At 44.1% G+C, this 22,027-nt stretch overlaps 1 protein-coding gene across 1 annotated transcript in view; it reads right to left on the minus strand.

Annotated features, from left to right (window-relative positions):
• LOC121550784 (transient receptor potential cation channel subfamily M member 4-like) overlaps positions 1-22,027 on the minus strand; it is an 87,007-nt gene that overhangs the window by 22,743 nt on the left and 42,237 nt on the right. Inside the window, exons 8-18 of the mRNA XM_045221377.1 lie at positions 21,664-21,903; positions 20,953-21,055; positions 20,713-20,831; positions 20,076-20,384; positions 15,974-16,075; positions 11,288-11,416; positions 3,966-4,095; positions 3,478-3,623; positions 3,024-3,136; positions 580-687; positions 228-507 (exon numbers count right to left, since the gene is read on the minus strand). Coding sequence (XP_045077312.1) covers positions 228-507; positions 580-687; positions 3,024-3,136; positions 3,478-3,623; positions 3,966-4,095; positions 11,288-11,416; positions 15,974-16,075; positions 20,076-20,384; positions 20,713-20,831; positions 20,953-21,055; positions 21,664-21,903 — 1,779 coding nt within the window. The remainder of the gene's footprint in view (positions 1-227; positions 508-579; positions 688-3,023; positions 3,137-3,477; positions 3,624-3,965; positions 4,096-11,287; positions 11,417-15,973; positions 16,076-20,075; positions 20,385-20,712; positions 20,832-20,952; positions 21,056-21,663; positions 21,904-22,027) is intronic.

Here is a 22,027-nt window from a genome sequence, read left to right on the forward strand (position 1 = left end):
AAATCAATTTTTCTGATAAATTGTATTAGTATAAAATAATATACTTTTCAAATATTTTGACCATCCAATATATCTTGGTATTTATATTATTTATTATGCTCATCTTTATCACTGGTACCAATACATTTAGAGGTGACTGTATAGGTTCTTGCCTGTACATTTTTTGTATTTGTCTGTGTGTATTTGAGTGTGTGTTTGCGTGTTTGTTTACATGTGATGCGTCCTACCTGTCGAAACTCCTCACAGACCATGGTGAAGACCCAGAAGTAGAGGACAAACTCTAAGGTGGACGGGCCGTGTGGGGGCGGTGGCTTGAAGTCCAACAATAGGATATAAGCAAACAGGCCGAGGAACAGGAAGTACATCAGCACGTTGCCTAGGAACGAGGTGACGGGCGCAAACCAGAACTCCCTCCAGCGCAGCAGTACGAAGGGCCTCTTGGGATTGGAGGAGGGGGCACTTTTCAGATTGGCCCTTAGAGCAGCATATTCCTCGACATCCTCTTCCCTGAGAGGACAAAATGGGAATAATTACTTAGTGTGTGTGCATGGATGACTACGTGCATGCGTGTGTGTTTACGTTTGCATGACGTCGGAGAGGGAGAACATAGTGGCATCTCCTCCGTCCAGACTCTCTGTGTCTCGACCATGAGGCACCTCCTCTGACTTCCCCTCTTCCTCATGTTCCCTGAGAGAGAGAGAGAGACAGATTGAGAAATAAATTACAGACCGACAGACAGTTTCACCACCAGCTTCCAATTTCTCAAATTCACCCAGTATGAGGAAAATAAGGAACGCTCCACGTATAAAAAAATGTGGATGATAGAGAGAAGATAGCCTGCGAAGGGGAAGAAAATAGGAAAATAAGTCAGCATTGCGAATTTAAAATTTGAACGATATTGGAAGATAGGCTGGTGGTGAAGGAAAGGTTTATTTATTTTTTTACCTTAATTTTACCAGGGTAGACAGAGACAAGGTCTCTTTTTCAAATGTGCCCTGCACAATACAACACAAATATACACAAAATATTCATATGTGACCCGTTTCAGGACGCTTGGCATATGTCACACATTACTACTTCACAGGAGAGGCATTTGAATGTATTTTTTGTTGTTGTTGATGATCAAAATGCCTTCTGGAACGTGAACTTTCATGTGCCTTACTAACAAACTTGTATGCAATCTGTAAATACAAATAAAATTGTTAAATTACGAGCCTAATTGGTTTAGCCACGGAAAAAGACAGGAACCTTCCCGCTAGCCATGATTGGCTGAGATAATGGATGGGCTGGACATGCCGAGAGATGAGTTCGGATTGGTCTGACATGTAACATGCTTCAGACTTTAACATGAGCTGCTCAGTATGTGTAGATAATCCTAGCTACCACTGCTTTTTTAAAGCTATAACGTTAGCCATAGAGAACGGCAAGAGTGTTGCTACTGCTCTCAACAACATTGCTGCCCTGAATTTAGTATTGACAAAGATAAGTGGGAAAAAGTTGTGATGGACTACTTTCTGCACACGGTCAGTGTAAACCGGAGTGACTTGACACAACACGGCCCAAACAAGCTGTACAAACAAAACGGAAATTACACAAGGGGTTCCACTCTGCAGTGAAGCGTTCATCCATGTACAGTATACGGGTAAGAGTCTAGCTACATTTTCAGATATTATACGTTTCTAATTTTGTCGAAGTCGTTTTCATTGCAAGTTAAAGCATACTGTTAGCTAGCTAGCAAACGTTAGCTTGCTGTCTCGCTAGCTAACGTTACGTGCATGATCTGTGTAGTAATATTATTAGTATCTCAGAAATCCATTTGCATTGCTAGTTATAGCCTAACATTGAACCTAGTTGGTTAGCTTTAGCTACCTGCAGATTCATAGTACAGCATTTAATGCATGGTGGCTAGCTATGACAATCTGTTTGTATTGCTAGTAGCATGGGTTGGGATTGTGGTTCATTGTTTAGCTAGCTACATGTCTAAACAAAATACACTACTTTGCCAGATGATTACATGACCCATCAAGTTAGCCAGGTGTGTCTGGGGGTGACTACGGCCATCTATTGTATTTCATGAACATGTGTACATGTCTAGACAATAACGTGTACATGTCTAGATCTAGACAATAGTGACCCATCCACTTAGTTAGATGTGGCTGAGGTTGGTTATAACTTAGACAAGTGTGTCTGGGTAAGCATCATCTAATGATAAAATATTTTTATCTGGACACTTTCAAATTTTTTTATTGCTACTATGCAAATACTCAAGTAACCATTTCACTTTACCATTTACACCTTCTGTATCCTGTGCATGTGACAAATAAACTTAGATTATATTTTATATATATACACTATAGTAATTACTGTAGTGTTTTTGCGGACTGTATTATACTGTAGTGTTTTAGTTGTATTATCTTTGTTTTTGCAGACTGTGCTTTTGTTGTTGCGGACATTACTGTAGTATTTACTATAGTAGTCTACATTATACTACAAAAATCTATAGTAAGTACTACACATGATCAAGGGATACTACAGTGTGTAGTACTGTATATAGAATTCTATAGTAAACTGTAGTATTTTTTCATGTGGGCAGCCAATCTCCTCTGTATCTTAATGCTTATTATGTATAATATGTAACTTTGTGGGCGACCTGACCAAATTCACATAGAAATGTGAGTTATAGATCTGTCATTCTCATTGAAAGCAAGTCTAAGAAGCGGTAGATCTGATTTTATGTGCGCTATTTCTATGCTTCCCGTTCTTAAGTTTTGTTTTTGCGTATTTCACTTTTGGTTTTTTACACCAGCTTCAAACAGCTGAAATACAATATTTATGGTTAATTAAAATATATTTCACAGCAGTTTAGATGGTACAATGATTCTCTACACTATACATTGCTTGTTTTGTCACATAAACTGAAATTAGGCTAAGTATTAGAATTTTTGCAACCAGGAAATGGCGGAGCGATTTCTGCATATTGCACCTTTAATGGATTGGAAATTCTCAGACAGACAGACACTAACCTGAAGCTGATGAGGTTGGTGTAGATGAGGGGGGGTAAGAAGAAGGTGAGGACCAATTTCCAGACCTTCGTGCTCCTCTTCATATCTCCCCACCAGATCTGAGACAGCAGAGACTGCCAGAGGAAGAGGTAGGAGCAGAGTTGATCCTGAGAAACTTCAATTAACCACCCTCCATGATCTAACACAAACACTCTGGAAATCTAAGGAGCTGGTTAGTTTTATAAAGATTAATGTGAACACAGATCACACGCACACACAGATTATTTAATTTTGTATCTTCATCTTTAACTCTGCATTGTTGGAAAAGGACCCGTAAGTAAGCATTTCACTGTTGTTAACGAAGCATGTGACAAATTTGATTTGAGACTCACACACACGTAAGCAAGCACACAAAGCATGCATGCACACACAAACACACACACCATGACCTCTGACCCCTGAGTTTAGTACAGACCTGCACACCATCGTGGCTGAAGAAGTGGCGGGCGTCGGCTGAGGTGGCCATCTGCAGACAAGTAGCTTTGCCCCACACTGGAGACTGCCTTATAAGGAGGGTGAAAGAGCGGCTCTCACTGCTCTGGTAGCACTCACTGAACACGTCTAGAGAGATGATTAAAGGGTTAACACTCACTGAAGACGTCTATAGAGAGGACACAGGTCACATTAGGTTTCCCATTAGGAGTGCGGATTGATTTGCTTCAGTCCTCATCTTAAAGACATTGAGTGTGAAAGCATTGCAAATGGTCCCAGACTGGGATACCGTCCAGCAGACTTTCAGAACAGGTGGTCCCTTGCGGTCTGATGCGGACCCGCTACTAGGCATTATGGGGTAACCTTCACTCTCAAAATATAAGCTGCTCACATGTATGCATAACAGAGTTAATAACCACTAAATTGACATCCTCACAGTACAAATACACAGCCAGAATAAGGCTAACCCACCAAGGGCCAAGTTCTCAAACTTCTGGGCCAGCTCCTTCATAGAGAGTTTGGTCTCCGTCTCACTCTCCAGCTTAGACAGCTCCCTCAGAATCTTACAGCCTGCCAGAGCACTGTGGACAGACTCCCCTCCCTGGAGGAGAGAGGGAGAGGGGGGAGAGAGAGGAAGAGAGAGCGAGGGGGAGAGAGAGAGAAAGAGAGAAGGGGATATAAAAAGGGGAGAGATCAATGCTAAAATGCGTCTGTGCATTCGTAAATTAATGAATTTTTCTACAGATTAGTTTAACTTCAAGCATTTACATTTACATTTTAGTCATTTAGCAGACACTCTGATCCAGAGCGACGTACAGTTAGTGCATTCATCTTAAGATAGATAGGTGGGACAAAGTGTATTTAAGATACACTTTGAAGAGGTTGTTTTCGGAAGATGGACAGGGTTCCACCATTGGGGTGCCAGGACAGAGAAGAGCTTGGACTGGGCTGAGCGGGAGCTACCCTCCCGTAAGGATTGGAGGGCCAAGTGACCAGAGGTGGCAGAACGGAGTGCTCGGGTTGGGGTGTTGGGCATAGCCTGAAGGTAGGGAAGGGCAGTTCCACTTGCTGCTCTATAGGCAAGTACCATGGTGATGTAGTGGATGTGGGCTTCAACTGGAAGCCAGTGGAGTGTGCGGAGGAGCAGGGTGAAATGGGAGAATTGGAAAGGTTGAACACCAGGCGGGCTGCAACGTTCTGGATAAATTGCAGGGGTTTGATGGCACAAGCGGGGAGCCCAGCCAACAGCGAGTTGCAGTAGTCCAGATGGGAGATGACAAGCACCTGGATTAGGACCTGCGCCGCTTCCTGTGTGAGGTAGGGTCGTACTCTACGGATGTTGTAGAGCATTAACTTGCAGGAGCGAGTCACTGCTTTGATGTTTGTAGAGAACGACAGGGTGTTGTCCAGGGTCACGTCAAGGTTCTTTGCACTCTGGGATGGGGACACCGTTGAGTTGTCAACTGTGATGGAGAGGTCTTGGAGCAGGCAGGCCTTCCCCGGGAGGAAAAGCAGCTCCGTCTTGTCGAGGTTGAGCTTGAGGTGGTGGGCCAACATCCAAGCTGAGATATCTGCCAGTCATGCAGAGATGCGTGTCGCCACCTGGGTGTCAGAAGGGGGGAAGGAGAAAAGTAGATGAGTGCCAGCCGCATAGCAATGATAGGAGAGACCATGTGAAGATATGACAGAGCCGAGTGACTTGGTGTATAGAGAGAAGAGGAGTGGGCCTAGAACCGAGCCCTGGGGGACACCAGTAGTGAGAGTACGTGGTGTAGACACAGATCCTCTCCACATCACCTGCCAGGTAGGATGCAATCCAAGAGTGTGCAGAGACGCCCAGCCCTGAGAGGGTGGAGAGGAGGATGGTTCATGGTGTTGAAGGCAGTGGCTAGATCTAGGAGGATGAGAACAGAGGAGAGAGAGTCAGCTTTCGCAGTGCGGAGAGCCTCCGTGACACAGAGAAGAGCAGTCTTGGTTGAGTGACCCGTCTTGAAGCCTAACTGGTTAGGATCGTTCTGAGAGAGATAGCGCGAGACTTGATCAGAGACAGTACGCTCAAGTGTTTTGGAAATAAAATAATGAACGGAGACCGGTCTGTAGTTTTTGACGCCAGAGGAGTCGAGGTGTTGGTTTCTTGAGGAGGGGAGCGACTCGGGCCATTTGGAAGTCAGAGGGGACACAGCCAGTGGTCAGGGATGAGTTGATGAGGGAGGTGAGGAATGGGAGAAGGTCTCCAGAGATGGTCTGGAGAATGGAGGAAGTGATGGGGTCGAGCGGGCAGGTTGTCGGGTGGCCTGACACCACTAGTCGCAGGATTTCATCTGGAGAGAGAGGGGAGAAAGAGCTCAAGGCATAGGGTAGTTCTGTGTGAGTGGGACCAGTGGATTCAATAGGCTGATTGAATGAGGAGCAGATGTCTTCAACCTTCTTTTCAAAGTGGTTGACAAAGTCGTCTGCAGAGAGGGAGGAGGGAGGAAAAGGTGGAAAATAGTTTCCTTGGGTTAAAGGCTGAAGCTTGAAGTTTAGAGTGATAGAAAGTGGCTTTAGCAGTGGATACAGAGGAAGATAAGGTAGATAGGAGGGAGTAAAAGGATGATAGGTCCTCCGGAGGTTTAGTTTGGATCCATTTTTGCTCAGCTGCCCACAGCCCTGTTCTATAGGCTCTCAATGAGGCACTTAGCCACGGCGCAGGAGGGAGGAAAGGGGACAGTGCGAGTCATAGGATGCGTAAAGGGAGGAGAGTAGGGTTGAAGAGGCAGAATCAGGAGACAGGAGGGAAAAGGGATTTAGCAGAAGGGAGAGATGACAGGATAAAGGAGGATAGAGTAGTGGGAAATAGAGAGCAAAGGTTGCGATGGCACATGGGCATCTGGGTAGGGGTTGAGTGGCTAGGGTTGGAGGAAAGGGAGACAGAAAAGGAAACAAGGTAGTGATCAGATACCTGGAGGGGGTTGCAGTGAGATTAGTAAGCGAACAGCCACTAGTAAAGATGAGGTCAAGCGTATTGCCTGCCTTGTGCGTGGGAGTGGAAAAGGGTGAGGTCAAAAGAGGCAAGGAGGGGAAAGAGAGAGTTGGAAAGAAATGAATCGAAGGCAGACGTCGGGAGGTTGAAGTACGAAGAGCGGTGAGCCATCGTCAGGAAATGAGCTTATCAAGGTGTCAAGCTCATTTAGGGACTCTCTAAGGGCACCTGGTGGGCGATAGATGACAACAATGTTAAGCTTGAGTGGACAAGTGACAGTATGGAATTTAAATGAGGAGATGGACAGGTGAGAGAGAGAGAAAAGAGAAAGTCTCAATTTAGGAGAAATTAATAGCCCTGTGCCACTACCACGATGACCAGATGCTCTCGGACTATGAGAGAAAACAGCTGGAGTAGCAGTGTTCTCTGGGGTGATCCATGTAAGGTCCAAAAAGTCAAGGGACTGAAAGGCAGCATAGACTGAGATTAACTCTGCGTTCTTGACCGCAGATCAGCAGTTCCAAATGCTGCCAGAGACAAGGAATTCCACATGGGTTGTGCGCACGGGGTACACTAAATTAGAAGGGTTGCAGCTAAGGGGTGGGGAGTGAACTGGGATAGAAAACACACATAAAGCTACCAAAGAGCAAAATGTGATAATCTGAAAATAACTAGGTAAGATATTCAAGTGAGAGAGTGGCGTCGAGCCTTCCTCTCTTTCCTTCCTCGAATAATTCCGCAGAACAACTCGGCAAAACCGTCTTTGTTTCGGTGATGGTCTTAGTTTTGCGACGCTGAGAAGAACAAGGGAGACTGAAGTACTAATACTATTTTCTTATTGCCTTGCAAAGGTGAAGAGCACACCTCCCGGTAATAATTGCTGATTGCATAGGAGAGGAGAAACCAATACAGCCACTGACTACGAAAACAACAGTCGCAAATTGCCCTGACCCTTAATCCTGGTTGATGTGATCACGCGGACTGGGATATGTTCCGGGTAACCTCTGAGAATAACATTGATGTATACACTGACACGGTGACTGAGTTCATCAGGAAGTGTATAGGCGATGTTGTTCCCACTGTGACTATTAAAACCTACCCAAACCAGAAACCGTTGATAGAAGGCAGCATTCGCGCAAAACTGAAAGCGCGAACCACCGCATTTAACGATGGCAAGGTGACTGGGAATATGGTTGAATACAAACAGTGTAGTTATTCCCTCCGTAAGGCAATCAAACAGGCAAAACGTCAGTACAGAGACAAAGTGGAGTCACAATTCAACGGCTCAGACACGAGACGTATGTGGCAGGGTCTACAGACAATCACGGCTTACAAAGGGAAAACCATCTATGTCGCGGACACCGACGTCTTGCTCCCGGACAAGCTAAACACCTTCTTTGCCTGCTTTGAGGATAACACAGTGCCACCGACGCAACCTGCTCCCAAGGACTGTGGGCTCTCGTTCTCTATGGCCGACGTGAGTAAGACATTTAAGCGTGTTAACCCTCGCAAGGCTGCCGGCCCAGACGGCATCCCAAGCTGTGTCCTCAAAGCATGCGCAGACCAGCTGGCTGGTGTTTACAGACATATTCAATCTCTCCCTATCCCAGTCGGCTGTCCCCATTTGCTTCAAGATGTCTACCATTGTTCCTGTACCCAAGAAAGCAAAGGTAACTGAACTCAATGACTATCGGCCTTTAGCACTCACTTCTGTCATCATGAAGTGCTTTGAGAGGCTAGTTAAGGATCATATCACCTCTACCTTACCTGACACCCTAGACCCACTTCAATTTGCATACCGCCCCAATAGATCCACAGACGATACAATCGCCATCGCACTGCACACTTCCCTATCCCATTTGGACATGAGGAATACCTATGTAAGAATGCTGTTCATTGACTATAGCTCAGCCTTCAACACCATAGTACCCTCCAAGCTCATCGTTAAGGTCGGGGTCCTGTGCAACTGGGTCCTGGACTTCCTGACGGGCCACCCCGAGGTGGTGAAGGTAGGAAACAACACCTCCACTTCGCTAATCCTCAACACAGCCCCTTCCTGTACTCCCTGTTCACCCATGACTGCGTGGCAACGCAGGCCTCCAACTCAATCATCATGTTTGCAGACGACACAACAGTAGTACGCTTGATTACCAACAATGACGAGACAGCCTACAGGGAGGAGGTGAGATGGCGGAGTGGAGCCAGGAAAACAACCTCTCCCTCAGGGTCAACAAAACAAAGGAGCTGATCGTGGACTTCAGAATCCACATCAACAGGACCGCAGTGGAGAAGGTGGAAAGCTTCAAGTTCCTCGGCGTAAACATCACTGACAATCTGAAATGGTCCACCCACAAAGACAGTGTGGTGAAGAAGGCGCAACAGCACCTCCTCAACCTCAGGAGGCTGAAGAAATTTGACTTGGCACTAAGACCCCATTTGCAGAGGCACAATTGAGAGCATCCTGTCGGGCTGTGTCACCGCCTGGTACGGCAACTGCACCACCCACAACCACAGGGCTCTCCAGAGGGTGGTGCGGTATGCCCAACGCATCACCGGGAGCACACTGCCTGCCCTCCAGGACACCTACAACACCCGATGACACAGGAAGACCAAAAAGATCATCAAGGACATCAACCACCCGAGCGACGACCTGTTCACCCCGCTACCATCCAGAAGGCGTACAGGTGCATAAAAGCTGGGACCGAGAGACTGAAAAACAGCTTCTATCTCAAGGCCATCAGACTGTTAAATAGCCATCACTAGCCGGAATTACTGGTCACTTTAATAATGGAACACTAGTCACTTTAATAATGTTTACATAATGCTTTACTCATTTCATATGTACAGTTGTGGTCAAATGTTTTGAGAATGACACAAATACTAATTTTCACAAAGTCTTCTGCCTCAGTTTTGATAATGGCAATTTGCATATACTACAGAATGTCATGAAGAGTGATCAGATGAATTGCAATTAATTGTAAAGTCCCTCTGTGCCATGAAAATTAACTTAATCCCAAAAAAACATTTCCACTGCATTTCAGCCCTGCCACAAAAGGACCAGCTGACATCATGTCAGTGATTCTATCGTTAACACAGGTGAGAGTGTTGACGAGAACAAGGCTGGAGATCACTCTGTCATGCTGATTGAGTTAGAATAACAGACTGGAAGCTTTAAAAGGAGGGTGGTGCTTGAAATGTTAACCATGGTTACCTGCAAGGAAACACGTGCCGTCATCATTGCTTTGCACAAAAAGGGCTTCACAGGCAAGGATATTGCTGCTAGTAAGATTGCACCTAAATCAACCATTTATCAGATCATCAAGAACTTCAAGGAGAGAGGTTCAATTGTTGTGAAGAAGGCGTCAGGGCGCCCAAGAAAGTCCAGCAAGCGCCAGGACCGTCTCCTAAAGTTGATTCAGCTGCGGGATCGGGGCATCACAAGTGCAGAGCTTGCTCAGGAATGGCAGCAGGCAAGTGTGAGTGCATCTGCACGTACAGTGAGGCGAAGACTTTTGGAGGATGTCCTGGTGTCAAGAAGGGCAGCAAAGAAGCCACTTCGCTTTAGGAAAAAACATCAGGGACAGACTGATATTCTGCAAAAGTTACAGGGATTGGACTGCTGAGGACTGGGGTAAAGTCATTTTCTCTGATGAATCCCCTTTCTGATTGTTTGGGGCATCCAGAAAACACCTTGTCCGGAGAAGACAAGGTGAGCGCTACCATCAGTCCTGTGTCATGCCAACAGTAAAGCATCCTGAGACCATTCATGTGTGGGGTTGCTTCTCAGCCAAGGGAGTGGGCTCACTCACAATTTTGCCTAAGAACACAGCCATGAATAAAGAATGGTACCAACACATCCTCAGAGAGCAACTTCTCCCAACCATCCATGAACAGCATGATGGAGCACCTTGCCATAAGGCAAACGTGATAACTAAGTGGCTCGGGGAACAAAACATCAACATTTTGGGTCCATGGCCAGGAAACTCCCCAGATCTTAATCCCATTGAGAACTTGTGGTCGATCCTCAATAGGCGGGTGGACAAACAAAAACCCACAAATTCTGACTAACTCCAAGCATTGATTATGCAAGAATGGGCTGCCATCAGTCAGGATGTGGCCCAGAAGTTAATTGACAGCATGCCAGGGCGGATTGCAGAGGTCTTGAAAAATATATATTGACTCTTTGCATAAACTTAATGTAATTGTCAATAAAAGCCATTGACACTCATGGAATGCTTGTAATTATACTTCAGTATACCATATTAACATCTGACAAATATCTCATAACACTGAAGCAGCGAACTTTGTGAAGACCAATACTTGTGTCATTCTCAACTTTTGACCACGACTGTATATACTGTATTCTATTCTACTGTATTTTAGTCATTGCCACTCCGACATTGCTCGTCCTAATATTTATATCTTTCTTAATTCCATTATTTTACTTTTAGATTCGTGTGTATTGTTGTGAATTGTTAGACACTACTGCACTGTTGGAGCTAGGTTAATATGTGTGTGTGTGACCAAAAACATTTGATTTGAACAATCATTTGCAGGTTAATAGCAGTCAGCAGTTTACACACCAACTAGGCTACTGGGAAGACAGGCAGCACTTAAAGTAGATGGCCCTAGCTAGCAAGAAAACAGTACTAGACAACAGATAGACAAAAATTATACTTATCACTCCTGAAGATATCAGGAGTCCTCTAGCTATAGAATGAAGCACTCATTTGAGAGTAATTGTTATCATTGTCATTACAGCTGCCTGTTCCCATACATTATTAACTGACTCACCTGGTCAGTTAAATAAAATAATAAATAAATAAATTACCATCTCCCAGAAGTAGACGGCCATCTCGCTGCGGTTCTGCAGCACAGCCCAGATGAACAGAGAGGCCCACGGGTTGAGACAGCTCTGCTCCCTGTACGAACAATCCCCCAGCAACAACTTATTCACTTGCTGAGAGGGGAGAGAGATATATAGAGCGAGAGATCGAGAGAGAGAGAGTGAATACAGCTTGGTTAGCACAGCAGTCACAGTTACATTCTATGGCAAGTCATGCAGTGGTATAACCTTAGCAGTGTTGATAATTCAACTATATTGGTGGAGTGGAGTCTACTCTATAACATGAATAAGTAGGCCTAGTTCACATCACTGGACCTTGGCATTGAGAACAGATGCATTTGTAATTCATGGACCCTGGTCAAAAGTAGTGCACTACACACTTAGGAAAAAGGGTTCTAAAATAGTTGTTTGCGGAAGGGATAAGGTTCTACCAAGAACTGTTTTCATCTTAAGAACCCTTTATGGAAACTGAGGTTTCTTTGTAAGGCAAAGGGTTCTACCTAGAACCTTTTTTTGAAGAAAGGGTTCTTTGATGATTCATTATAAGGGAAGAATGATTGAAAGGCAAGAAGGGTTCTACATAAACTGTTCTGAATCTAAATGAGCTTTAAAAAAAATATATATATATATATATATATACAGTGAGGGAAAAAAGTATTTGATCCCCTGCTGATTTTGTACGTTTGCCCACTGACAAAGACATGATCAGTCTATAATTTTAATGGTAGGTTTATTTGAACAGTGAGAGACAGAATAACAACAACAAAAATCCAGAAAAACACATGTCAAAAATGTTATAAATTGATTTGCATTTTAATGAGGGAAATAAGTATTTGACCCCTCTGCAAAACCCTTGTTGGCAATCACAGAGGTCAGATGTTTCTTGTAGTTGGCCACCAGGTTTGCACACATCTCAGGAGGGATTTTGTCCCACTCCTCTTTGCAGATCTTTTCCAAGTCATTAAGGTTTCGAGGCTGACGTTTGGCAACTCGAACCTTCAGCTCCCTCCACAGATTTTCTATGGGATTAAGGTCTGGAGACTGGCTAGGCCACTCCAGGACCTTAATGTGCTCCTTCTTGAGCCACTCCTTTGTTGCCTTGGCTGTATGTTTTGGGTCATTGTCATGCTGGAATACCCATCCACGACCCATTTTCAATGCCCTGGCTGAGGGAAGGAGGTTCTCACCCAAGATTTGACGGTACATGGCTCCGTCCATCGTCCCTTTGATGCGGTGAAGTTGTCCTGTCCCCTTAGCAGAAAAACACCCCCAAAGCATAATGTTTCCACCTCCATGTTTGACGGTGGGGATGGTGTTCTTGGAGTCATAGGCAGCATTCTTCTTCCTCCAAACACGGCGAGTTGAGTTGATGCCAAAGAGCTCCATTTTGGTCTCATCTGACCACAACACTGTCACCCAGTTCTCCTCTGAATCATTCAGATGTTCATTGGCAAACTTCAGAAGGGCCTGTATATGTGCTTTCTTGAGCAAGGGGACCTTGCGGGCGCTGCAGGATTTCAGTCCTTCACGGCATAATGTGTTACCAATTATTTTCTTGGAGAATATGGTCCCAGCTGCATTGAGAGCATTGACAAGATCCTCCCGTGTAGTTCTGGGCTGATTCCTCACCGTTCTCATGATCATTGCAACTCCACGAGGTGAGATCTTGCATGGAGCCCCAGGCTGAGGGAGATTGACAGTTCTTTTGTGTTTCTTCCATTTGCGAATAATCGCACCGACTGTTGTCACCTTCTCACCAAGCTGCTTGGCGATGGTCTTGTAGCCCATTCCAGCCTTGTGTAGGTCTACAATCTTGTCCCTGACATCCTTGGAGAGCTCTTTGGTCTTGGCCATGGTGGAGAGTTTAAAATCGAATTGATTGATTGCTTCTGTGGACAGGTGTCTTTTATACAGGTAACAAGCTGAGATTAGGAGCACTCCCTTTAAGAGTGTGCTCCTAATCTCAGCTCGTTACCTGTATAAAAGACACCTGGGAGCCAGAAATCTTTCTGATTGAGAGGGGGTCAAATACTTATTTCCCTCATTAAAATGCAAATCAATGTATAACATTTTTGACATGCGTTTTTCTGGATGTTTTTGTTGTTATTCTGTCACTCACTGTTCAAATAAACCTACCATTAAAATTATAGACTGCTCATTTCTTTGTCAGTGGGCAAACGTACAATATCAGCAGGGGATCAAATACTTGTTTCCCTCACTAGTGTTTACCTCAGTGTTTATAACTTCAATATCAGGAGTTTTAGTAATCTGTTACGTTTAAAAAGTTAGGTGTGAGAATGTTTTAAACTGTACCTATATGGGAATATTTGTGAATGTATCTGGTATTCCCTTCATTATTTTACCTATGGGTCGATCCTCCAATGAGTACCTTTTGGGTAGTGTAACTTAATAAAAAAATATATATATTTCAGGTTTGAACGTAACAGGATTGACGATCTGATCTTACATTTTTTATTTTTTATTAGTCATTTAGTAGACGCTCTTATCCAGAGCGACTTACAGGAGCAATTTGGGTTAAGTGCCTTGCTCAAGGGCACATCGACAGATTTTTCACCTAGTCGGCTCGGGGATTAGAACCAGCAACCTTTCGGTTACTGTCACAACGCTCTTAACCACTAAGCTACCTGCCGCCCATTTAATCAGCCATAAATAACCTTGTAACAGGGGGAATAGAAGCGTATTACAGTGCCTTTCAGGGTTGAACGTAACAGGGTTGACCGTTACAGGGTTGACGATTTGATCTTTAAATCAGCCATAAATAAACTATTCCCCCTGTTCCAAGGTTATCAGGATAAAAAATAAACGTAATTGAGCTAAGCATAGGCAAAATCCTACAGAAAAACCTGGTTCAGGCTGCTTTCCACCAGACACTGGGAGATGAATTCACCTTTCAGCAGGACAATAACCTAAAACACAAGGGCAAATCTACACTGGAGTTGCTTACCAAGAAGACAGTGACTGTTCCTGAGTGGCCGAGTTACAGTTTTGACTTAAACTATTTGTCTATAAATTATCAACAACCAATTTGAGAGAGTTTGACGAATTCTGAAAATAATAATGGACAAAATATGCACAATCCAGGTGTGGAAAGCTCTTAGAGACTTACCCAGAAAGACTTACAGCTGTAATAGCTGCCAAAGGTGCTACTACAAAGTATTGACTCAGGGGTGTCAATAGTTATGTAAATTAGATATTTATTTATTGAATTTTCTATACATTTGCAAACATTTCTAAAAACATGCTTGGCGATGAACCAGGTCCATCATTATCATATTTCCCAGCATGCTCTTTTGCAGGTTGATTTTCAGAATTGTTTGTTTCAGTATCTGTATTTTTGCATGTACACTGATTGCTTAGTTAATCTTATGCTACACAAACATAAATTACACACATTTTTCTAAACTAGTCCAATCTGTTAGTAGTTGGACTTATTGCACCTGTTACTGAGATGGTTGTTCCAGTTTAGATGATTTAGGTAGTCTCATTGATTATTCTTCCCTACCATGGCAGTCATTCTAAATGCAGGTTGTGGGTGATTCCAGTTGTTGGATATCCTCGCTCTGGCTGAATTCCAATAAGAATTACACATCACTTTGCAAGCCAGGAGCTTCAGACCACTTTGATATATGCAATATATTGTCATAAAGAGTTGAATTTCATTTGTACATTTGTTTATCCAATTTTACCCAATTTTCTCACCAATTTCTCCCTTGTTTCATTGCGGCAACTCCCCAATGGGCTCGGTAGTATCAGGACATGTGTCCTCCGAAACATGCTCCGCCAAGCCGTGCTGCTTCTTATACACAATGCTCGCTAACCCGGAAGTCAGCCGCCCCAATGTCTCTGAGACAAACACGGTGAAACTGATGACCGCTGTCAGCTTGCAGGCACCCGGCCTGCCACAAGGAGTTGCTAGAGTGCGATGAGACAAGGAAACCCCAGCCGGGAACTACCGACCCCTACACCACCCTTGGGAGCTCCCAGTCACGACCGGCTATGACACAACCTGGGATCGAATTCAGGCTGTAGTGGTGTCTCTGCACTTTGGTGAAGAGCCTTAAACCGCTGTGCCACTTGGGAGGCAAAATAGTTTAATTTGAAAGGCTAATAAGGCTGGTGGAACCATTCATAGATAGTTCTAGGAAGAAAGCTTCAAAGATAAAAGGGGTTTTGGTAGAACAGTTCATAGAGGGTTCTAGGAAGAACCCTTAAAAAATGAAAAGGTTCACGGTAGAACCCTTCATAGAGGGTTCTAGGGAGAACATTTAGATGATAAAATGGTTCTCAGTAGAACCATTTATAGGTTCTAGGAATAACCCTTCATAGAGGGTTCTACCTTTGCACCAAAAATAGTTCTCTTTTGGAGACAAGCCGAAGAACCCTATTTGGTTCTACTTAGCACCTTTTTTTCTAAGTGTATAGGGTTGGGGTATTCAACTCTTACCCTACGAGGTCCAGAGCCTGCTGGTTTTCTGTTCTACCAATAGAAAATTGTTCTACCTGATAATTAATTGCACCCACCTGGTGTCCCAGGTCTATATCAGTCCCTGATTAGAGGGGAACAATTTAAAAAAGCAGTGGAACTAGCTTCGAGTTTGAGGGATATAGTGGCCAGAGTGCCATTTGGAATACAGCTATGGTAGACACTACCTTCATTGCTCTCCTGGTGCTGGTGCTCTGGTCCAAACCCAGAAGACTGTAGTAGAAGGGCTCACACACATCTCCCAGGATGTCCCATAGAAGCTGTGACACCTTGAGGGAGAGGCGAGAGGAAGTCACATAGAACTGAGATGACTAAATAGTTAAAGCAGATTATCAAACAAAACACCTAAATTCGATCAACTGCGTTACAACTCCACACACAGCGAATTACACCATACCTTCCCTTTGACCCCTCCTATTTTATCAATTGACCCTGTAATTTCTCAATACATACCTAGTCATTTCTGTACCATAAAATAAAGTGCAACCCCTCCTAGGGCTGTGGCGGTCACGAAATTTCGTCAGCCAATGATTGTCAAGCAAATAACAGTTGGTCTCACTGTAATTAATTAACAAACACATTTAGCATCTCCTGGCTTCCACACATAGCCTATAAGCCACTGATGCAGACCTTTGGAACATCTACGTTTAAAAAAGTATAATAAATCCATGTAATATAGCCTAAACCGCCACAATAAATCCATTATTTATTTTAGACAGGTCTAAAAAAAACATGATTTGCAGAAAATGTAGTTTATTTCAGAAGAACAGAATTGCTAACTCTGAGTTGTCCTTATGTTAGGTCCTGATCTGGCTATGCCATATGGCTATGGGCTACACTAGATAATTTTGCAAACAAGATTTGGTTAGAATTCCGTGGCATTATTTTATATTATTTTTTAGTATGAAGAATACAATTGAACAAAGCCGAATAAAATAGAAAGGATATTTTCTCCAAAAGATTTGAGGGAGTGCGCACATGCGGCTATTCTGTGTTGAGCGTTTAACAAAGAAATAGGTACTCCTATATGCTTAATTTAGAGTTAATGTAACTTTAGTTGTTCTACAAACATTGGGCTATATGTTTTGATTTTTAATACATTGTAAGGCTGTATGACTCGACTCTAATGATGATTTGAAAAAAGTCGCTTGAAAGGCATGAGCTCTGCTTTGTTTTTTACGCATGCTGTACACACTTCATCAGTCTCTCATTCACAATTTGACAAGCACTTGATAATGCCTCAAATTTCCCAGCGGCATCCCCTTTGTGTGGCCGTAATGCATCCTAACAAAATCCATGCCTTATGCGGCCAGTGGCCGTTGTTCCCTTCTCCCTGAGTGCTGCATGCCCCGAAGCATCTCTCACTCACATGGCTCTTCATCACGTGATCGGGTCTTTCTCACAGGCTACAAGTGAAGACAGACACTTCGGGGACGCAACTGCATGTGTTCTTATCCAATTCCGAGGTGCATATTGAAGATGTAAGAAGAACTGTCCACATTTACTTTTCGTCAGCCAACAAGGCCTAACGAACAGCAAAAGCACTAGCCTATGTCAATCTACTATCCCCGATAGTACAAAAGTTGACCTATTCTATTCTGTGCGAGAAATAAATATTCAAACAGTCTGGGACAGTTGTGGGATGCAATAGAACCAAATAAACACTACCATTAGAATAAAACAAACTTGATTTACGCAATGAGGCTGACGCAACAGATCAGAACGTTTAGCTTAAAATGTGTTTAGCTTAAAATGTGATAAACTATTAGGCTATTTCTTAACATTATAAGCGCAGCAATGCGCACACTGCAGTAGGCTATAAGCGCGAATGTTCCATTAGCGGGAAACAACCATTATCAAAAGTGATTATGCATATAATGCTTTTATTATAAAGGTGCATTATTATGGTGAAAACAATCTTCCCCAAACTTGAAACTCACGCGCTGCTTACGTATGCCAGTTAGGCTCTACACCCCTTGTAAAGCGGATTAATGTGCTTAATTTTAAGAAGTTATTTGGCCACATATAGGCCTGTGGGCTACATGAGGTGTGCGACTATGATTTGAAAAAGTCAACAACAACAAAAAGGCTTTGTTTCTTGCCTTACGCTGGGCATCATTCATAAGTAATAATATATAATTCACAAGGGATAGGCTAATATTGTCACCCATCAGACTATTCTTGATTTAATCTTGTCTTTACATACAGTGGGGAGAACAAGTATTTGATACACTGCCGATTTTGCATGTAGAGGTCTGTAATTTTTATCATAGGTACACTTCAACTGTGAGAGACGGAATCTAAAACAAAATCCAGAAAATCACATTGTATGATTTTTAAGTAATTAATTTGCATTTTATTGCATGACATAAGTATTTGATCACCTACCAACCAGTAAGAATTCCAGCTCTCACAGACCTGTTAGTTTTTCTTAAAGAAGCCCTCCTGTTCTCCACTCATTACCTGTATTAACTGCACCTGTTTGAACTCGTTACCTGTATAAAAGACACCTGTCCACACACTCAATCAAACAGACTCCAACCTCTCCACAATGGCCAAGACCAGAGAGCTGTGTAAGGACATCAGGGATAAAATTGTAGACCTGCACAAGGCTGGGATGGGCTACAGGACAATAGGCAAGCAGCTTGGTGAGAAGGCAACAACTGTTGGCGCAATTATTAGAAAATGGAAGAAGTTCAAGATGACGGTCAATCACCCTCGGTCTGGGGCTCCATGCAAGATCTCACCTCGTGGGGCATCAATGATCATGAGGAAGGTGAGGGATCAGCCCAGAACTACACGGCAGGACCTGGTCAATGACCTGAAGAGAGCTGGGACCACAGTCTCAAAGAAAACCATTAGTAACACACTACGCCGTCATGGATTTAAATCCTGCAGCGCACGCAAGGTCCCCCTGCTCAAGCCAGCGAATGTCCAGGCCCGTCTGAAGTTTGCCAATGACCATCTGGATGATCCAGAGGAGGAATGGGAGAAGGTCATGTGGTCTGATGAGACAAAAATAGAGCTTTTTGGTCTAAACTCCACTCGCTGTGTTTGGAGGAAGAAGAAGGATGAGTACAACCCCAAGAACACCATCCCAAACGTGAAGCATGGAGGTGGAAACATCATTCTTTGGGGATGCTTTTCTGCAAAGGGGACAGGACGACTGCACCGTATTGAGGGGAGGATGGATGGGGCCATGTATCGCGAGATCTTGGCCAACAACCTCCTTCCCTCAGTAAGAGCATTGAAGATGGGTCGTGGCTGGGTCTTCCAGCATGACAACGACCTGAAACACACAGCCAGGGCAACTAAGGAGTGGCTCCGTAAGAAGCATCTCAAGGTCCTGGAGTGGCCTAGCCAGTCTCCAGACCTGAACTCAATAGAAAATCTTTGGAGGGAGCTGAAAGTCCGTATTGCCCAGCGACAGCCCCGAAACCTGAAGGATCTGGAGAAGGTCTGTATGGAGGAGTGGGCCAAAATCCCTGCTGCAGTGTGTGCAAACCTGGTCAAGACCTACAGGAAACGTATGATCTCTGTAATTGCAAACAAAGGTTTCTGTACCAAATATTAAGTTTAGATTCCGTCTCTCACAGTTAAAGTGTACCTATGATAAAAATTACAGACCTCTACATGCTTTGTAGGTAGGAAAACCTGCAAAATCGGCAGTGTATCAAATACTTGTTCTACCCACTGTATACTAATGTATGTGTGAAATTTGTTTTGATTTAAAATGGACCATTATCATGCACCTGTCTCGAAACAGGAGCATGGGAAAAAATACATGTCTTCTATGCACTTAAATAGCGAATGGAGGACACTTTTCCCATGGTTCATTTTTATGCCAGCCAGGTAGGCTATACTCCTTTTGTAAAGATAAGCAATGTGCTTAATATTAGGAAAGTTGAGGCCTAGCCTATAGAAAACTGATGGGATCCTCCTCTTTTTAATAGGAGGCCATCACTCTGTTTTCTCTCGCAATTGCATAGCCTATAGAAATGTTTTGCAACATGAGCTCATGGGCACTCATTAAGTGTTTGATCAGATTTGCGATTACATTTGCATCGATGTCAGAGTGATTGGAGGGACAATATAGTGCTGAGTACCAGGCGGTTAGCCAGTTTGGTAGGCTATTAATGACCATCAGCAGCATCAGAGCTTGGAGAAGCCTAATTACCGTGACTAAAGGGTCAAGTGGAATTTGACTGCCTTCATGACTGCCGGTGTGGCGGTAATACAGTCACCACAACAGCCCTAACCCCTCCTCACCTCATACAAGCTGAGCTCTTTGGCAGAGGAGGGTCCTGATAGGGGGCTCTGGGGGCTCTTGAGGGCTAAGGCCTCTTTCGGAGAGCAGGCAGCGGTAGGCAGGTATCCGGCCAGGCCCTGCCTCTCTGTGAGAAGCCGCTGGAGCAGCGTGTAGGCCAGAGAACTGTCGGACAGCGAGCGGTACAGGACCTCCAGATGCCTGTAAGTTAGGTAGTCCAGGATGTTGAGGCCGTTCTCGTTGAAGAGACGTATGAACTGGGGCTTGTCGTTGATCAGCGCATCCGTCATGGAGTCCTCCAGGTCCTCGTACTGTGGGAGGATAGGAGGGTGTTTTTATAAACATGTCTATCTGTCGATCAGTCAATCTATCTGTCTGTCAAAGTTGAAACAATACTATTGAGAAAATTAAGGAACGCTTTACGAATTGAATCGATTTCCAACTTCCCTCCTCCACCACCCTAGCCTCTCTATATTGTTCAATTTCCAATTTGTGAAGCGGAAAGATAGTCTGCCTATCGGTCTGTTCTGCCTGCCTGTTTTAAATATAATAAATGCCTTGTCAACTAAATAACATAACATAACATAACATTTAATAAATGGTGTTAAAAAGTGGCATTAGAAGTGAGGAGCAGTTCACCCTCCATTGGATGTCTCCGTTGAAGAGTTCACTCTTAGCGATGTCCACCCTGTTCCAGGCTACTGCTAGCTTCAGCTCCTCTGTGTACTCACTGGCATCGCTTGACACACGTTTACTAGCTGACGGAAAAATACATAGAACGAATGATTAGTTTGACCAGGATCATGTTCAACATATCTGTCAACAGATAGAAAACGCACGCACACATGCACGCACACATGCATGCATTCACGCACCTACCTCTGACAAGAGCCTTCAGTAGCACTGTATCAAAATCATCAGGACTCTCCTGCTCCCCGTGGAACACTGTGATCAGATCTCTGTTTTTATAGATACTCAGAGCCTTGGGGGGGGAGATGAGCAGTATGATAGTCACTTACTCGCTTACTCACTCGAACTCGCTTTCTCTTTCACACACCAACACCCATAGACAGACGCGTGGATGCTTGTACACGTATACACACTTTTTATAAACTGGGTGGTCGAGCCCTGAATCCGGATTGGCTGAAACCCGTGGTATATCAGACCGTATACCATGGGTATGACAAAACATTTATTTGTACTGCTCTAATTATGTTGGTAACCAGTTTATAATAGCAATAAGGCACCTCGGGGGTTTGTGATATATGGCCAATATACCACGTCTAAGGGCTGTGTCCTAGCACTCCGCATTGCGTCGTGCGTAAGAACATCCCTTAGCTGTGGTATATTGGCCATATACCACACCCCCTTGGGCCTTATTGCTTAAATATACACACACACACACACACACACACACAAACATTACTATGCATACTACCTCTTCTATTACTTTTTTTATTTTTACTTCTTATTATTGATGATTGTACTGCAATGTTGTGGGAGCTAGCGAACAAGCATTTCACTGTACCTTTTATACCTGCTGTAAACCGTGCACGTGACAAATAAAATAAAACACACACACACACTCACCCTGTCCACAAGCTTCTCCAGGTCTGCCTTGGCAGGGAAGTATCTCCGGACCCTCTCACGGGCTCTGTCGCGCAGCTCCACGCTGGCCTTCTCGCTCCCCTCACCCTCTGGAGGGGGAGAGTGGGGGCTCATGGGCACGGCTGACAGGGCATCCAGCAGCTCACAGATAAGGTCCGCCGCTGGACCAGAACCATTCAACACCAGCCAGGGAGTAGCCTTCTTCAGAGAGAGATCCATCCTCTGGAGGATAGAGGTATGAGAGAGAACCAGAAAAGAGAGTGAGAGAGAGAAAGAAAAAAAGAGAAGAGAGAGAGAGACAGTAGAGAGGTCATGAAAAGTAAAGTAAGTCATAGTGATGATAGTG

Source organism: Coregonus clupeaformis, chromosome 7 (genome assembly GCF_020615455.1).
Source record: "Coregonus clupeaformis isolate EN_2021a chromosome 7, ASM2061545v1, whole genome shotgun sequence".
NCBI lineage: Eukaryota > Metazoa > Chordata > Actinopteri > Salmoniformes > Salmonidae > Coregonus > Coregonus clupeaformis.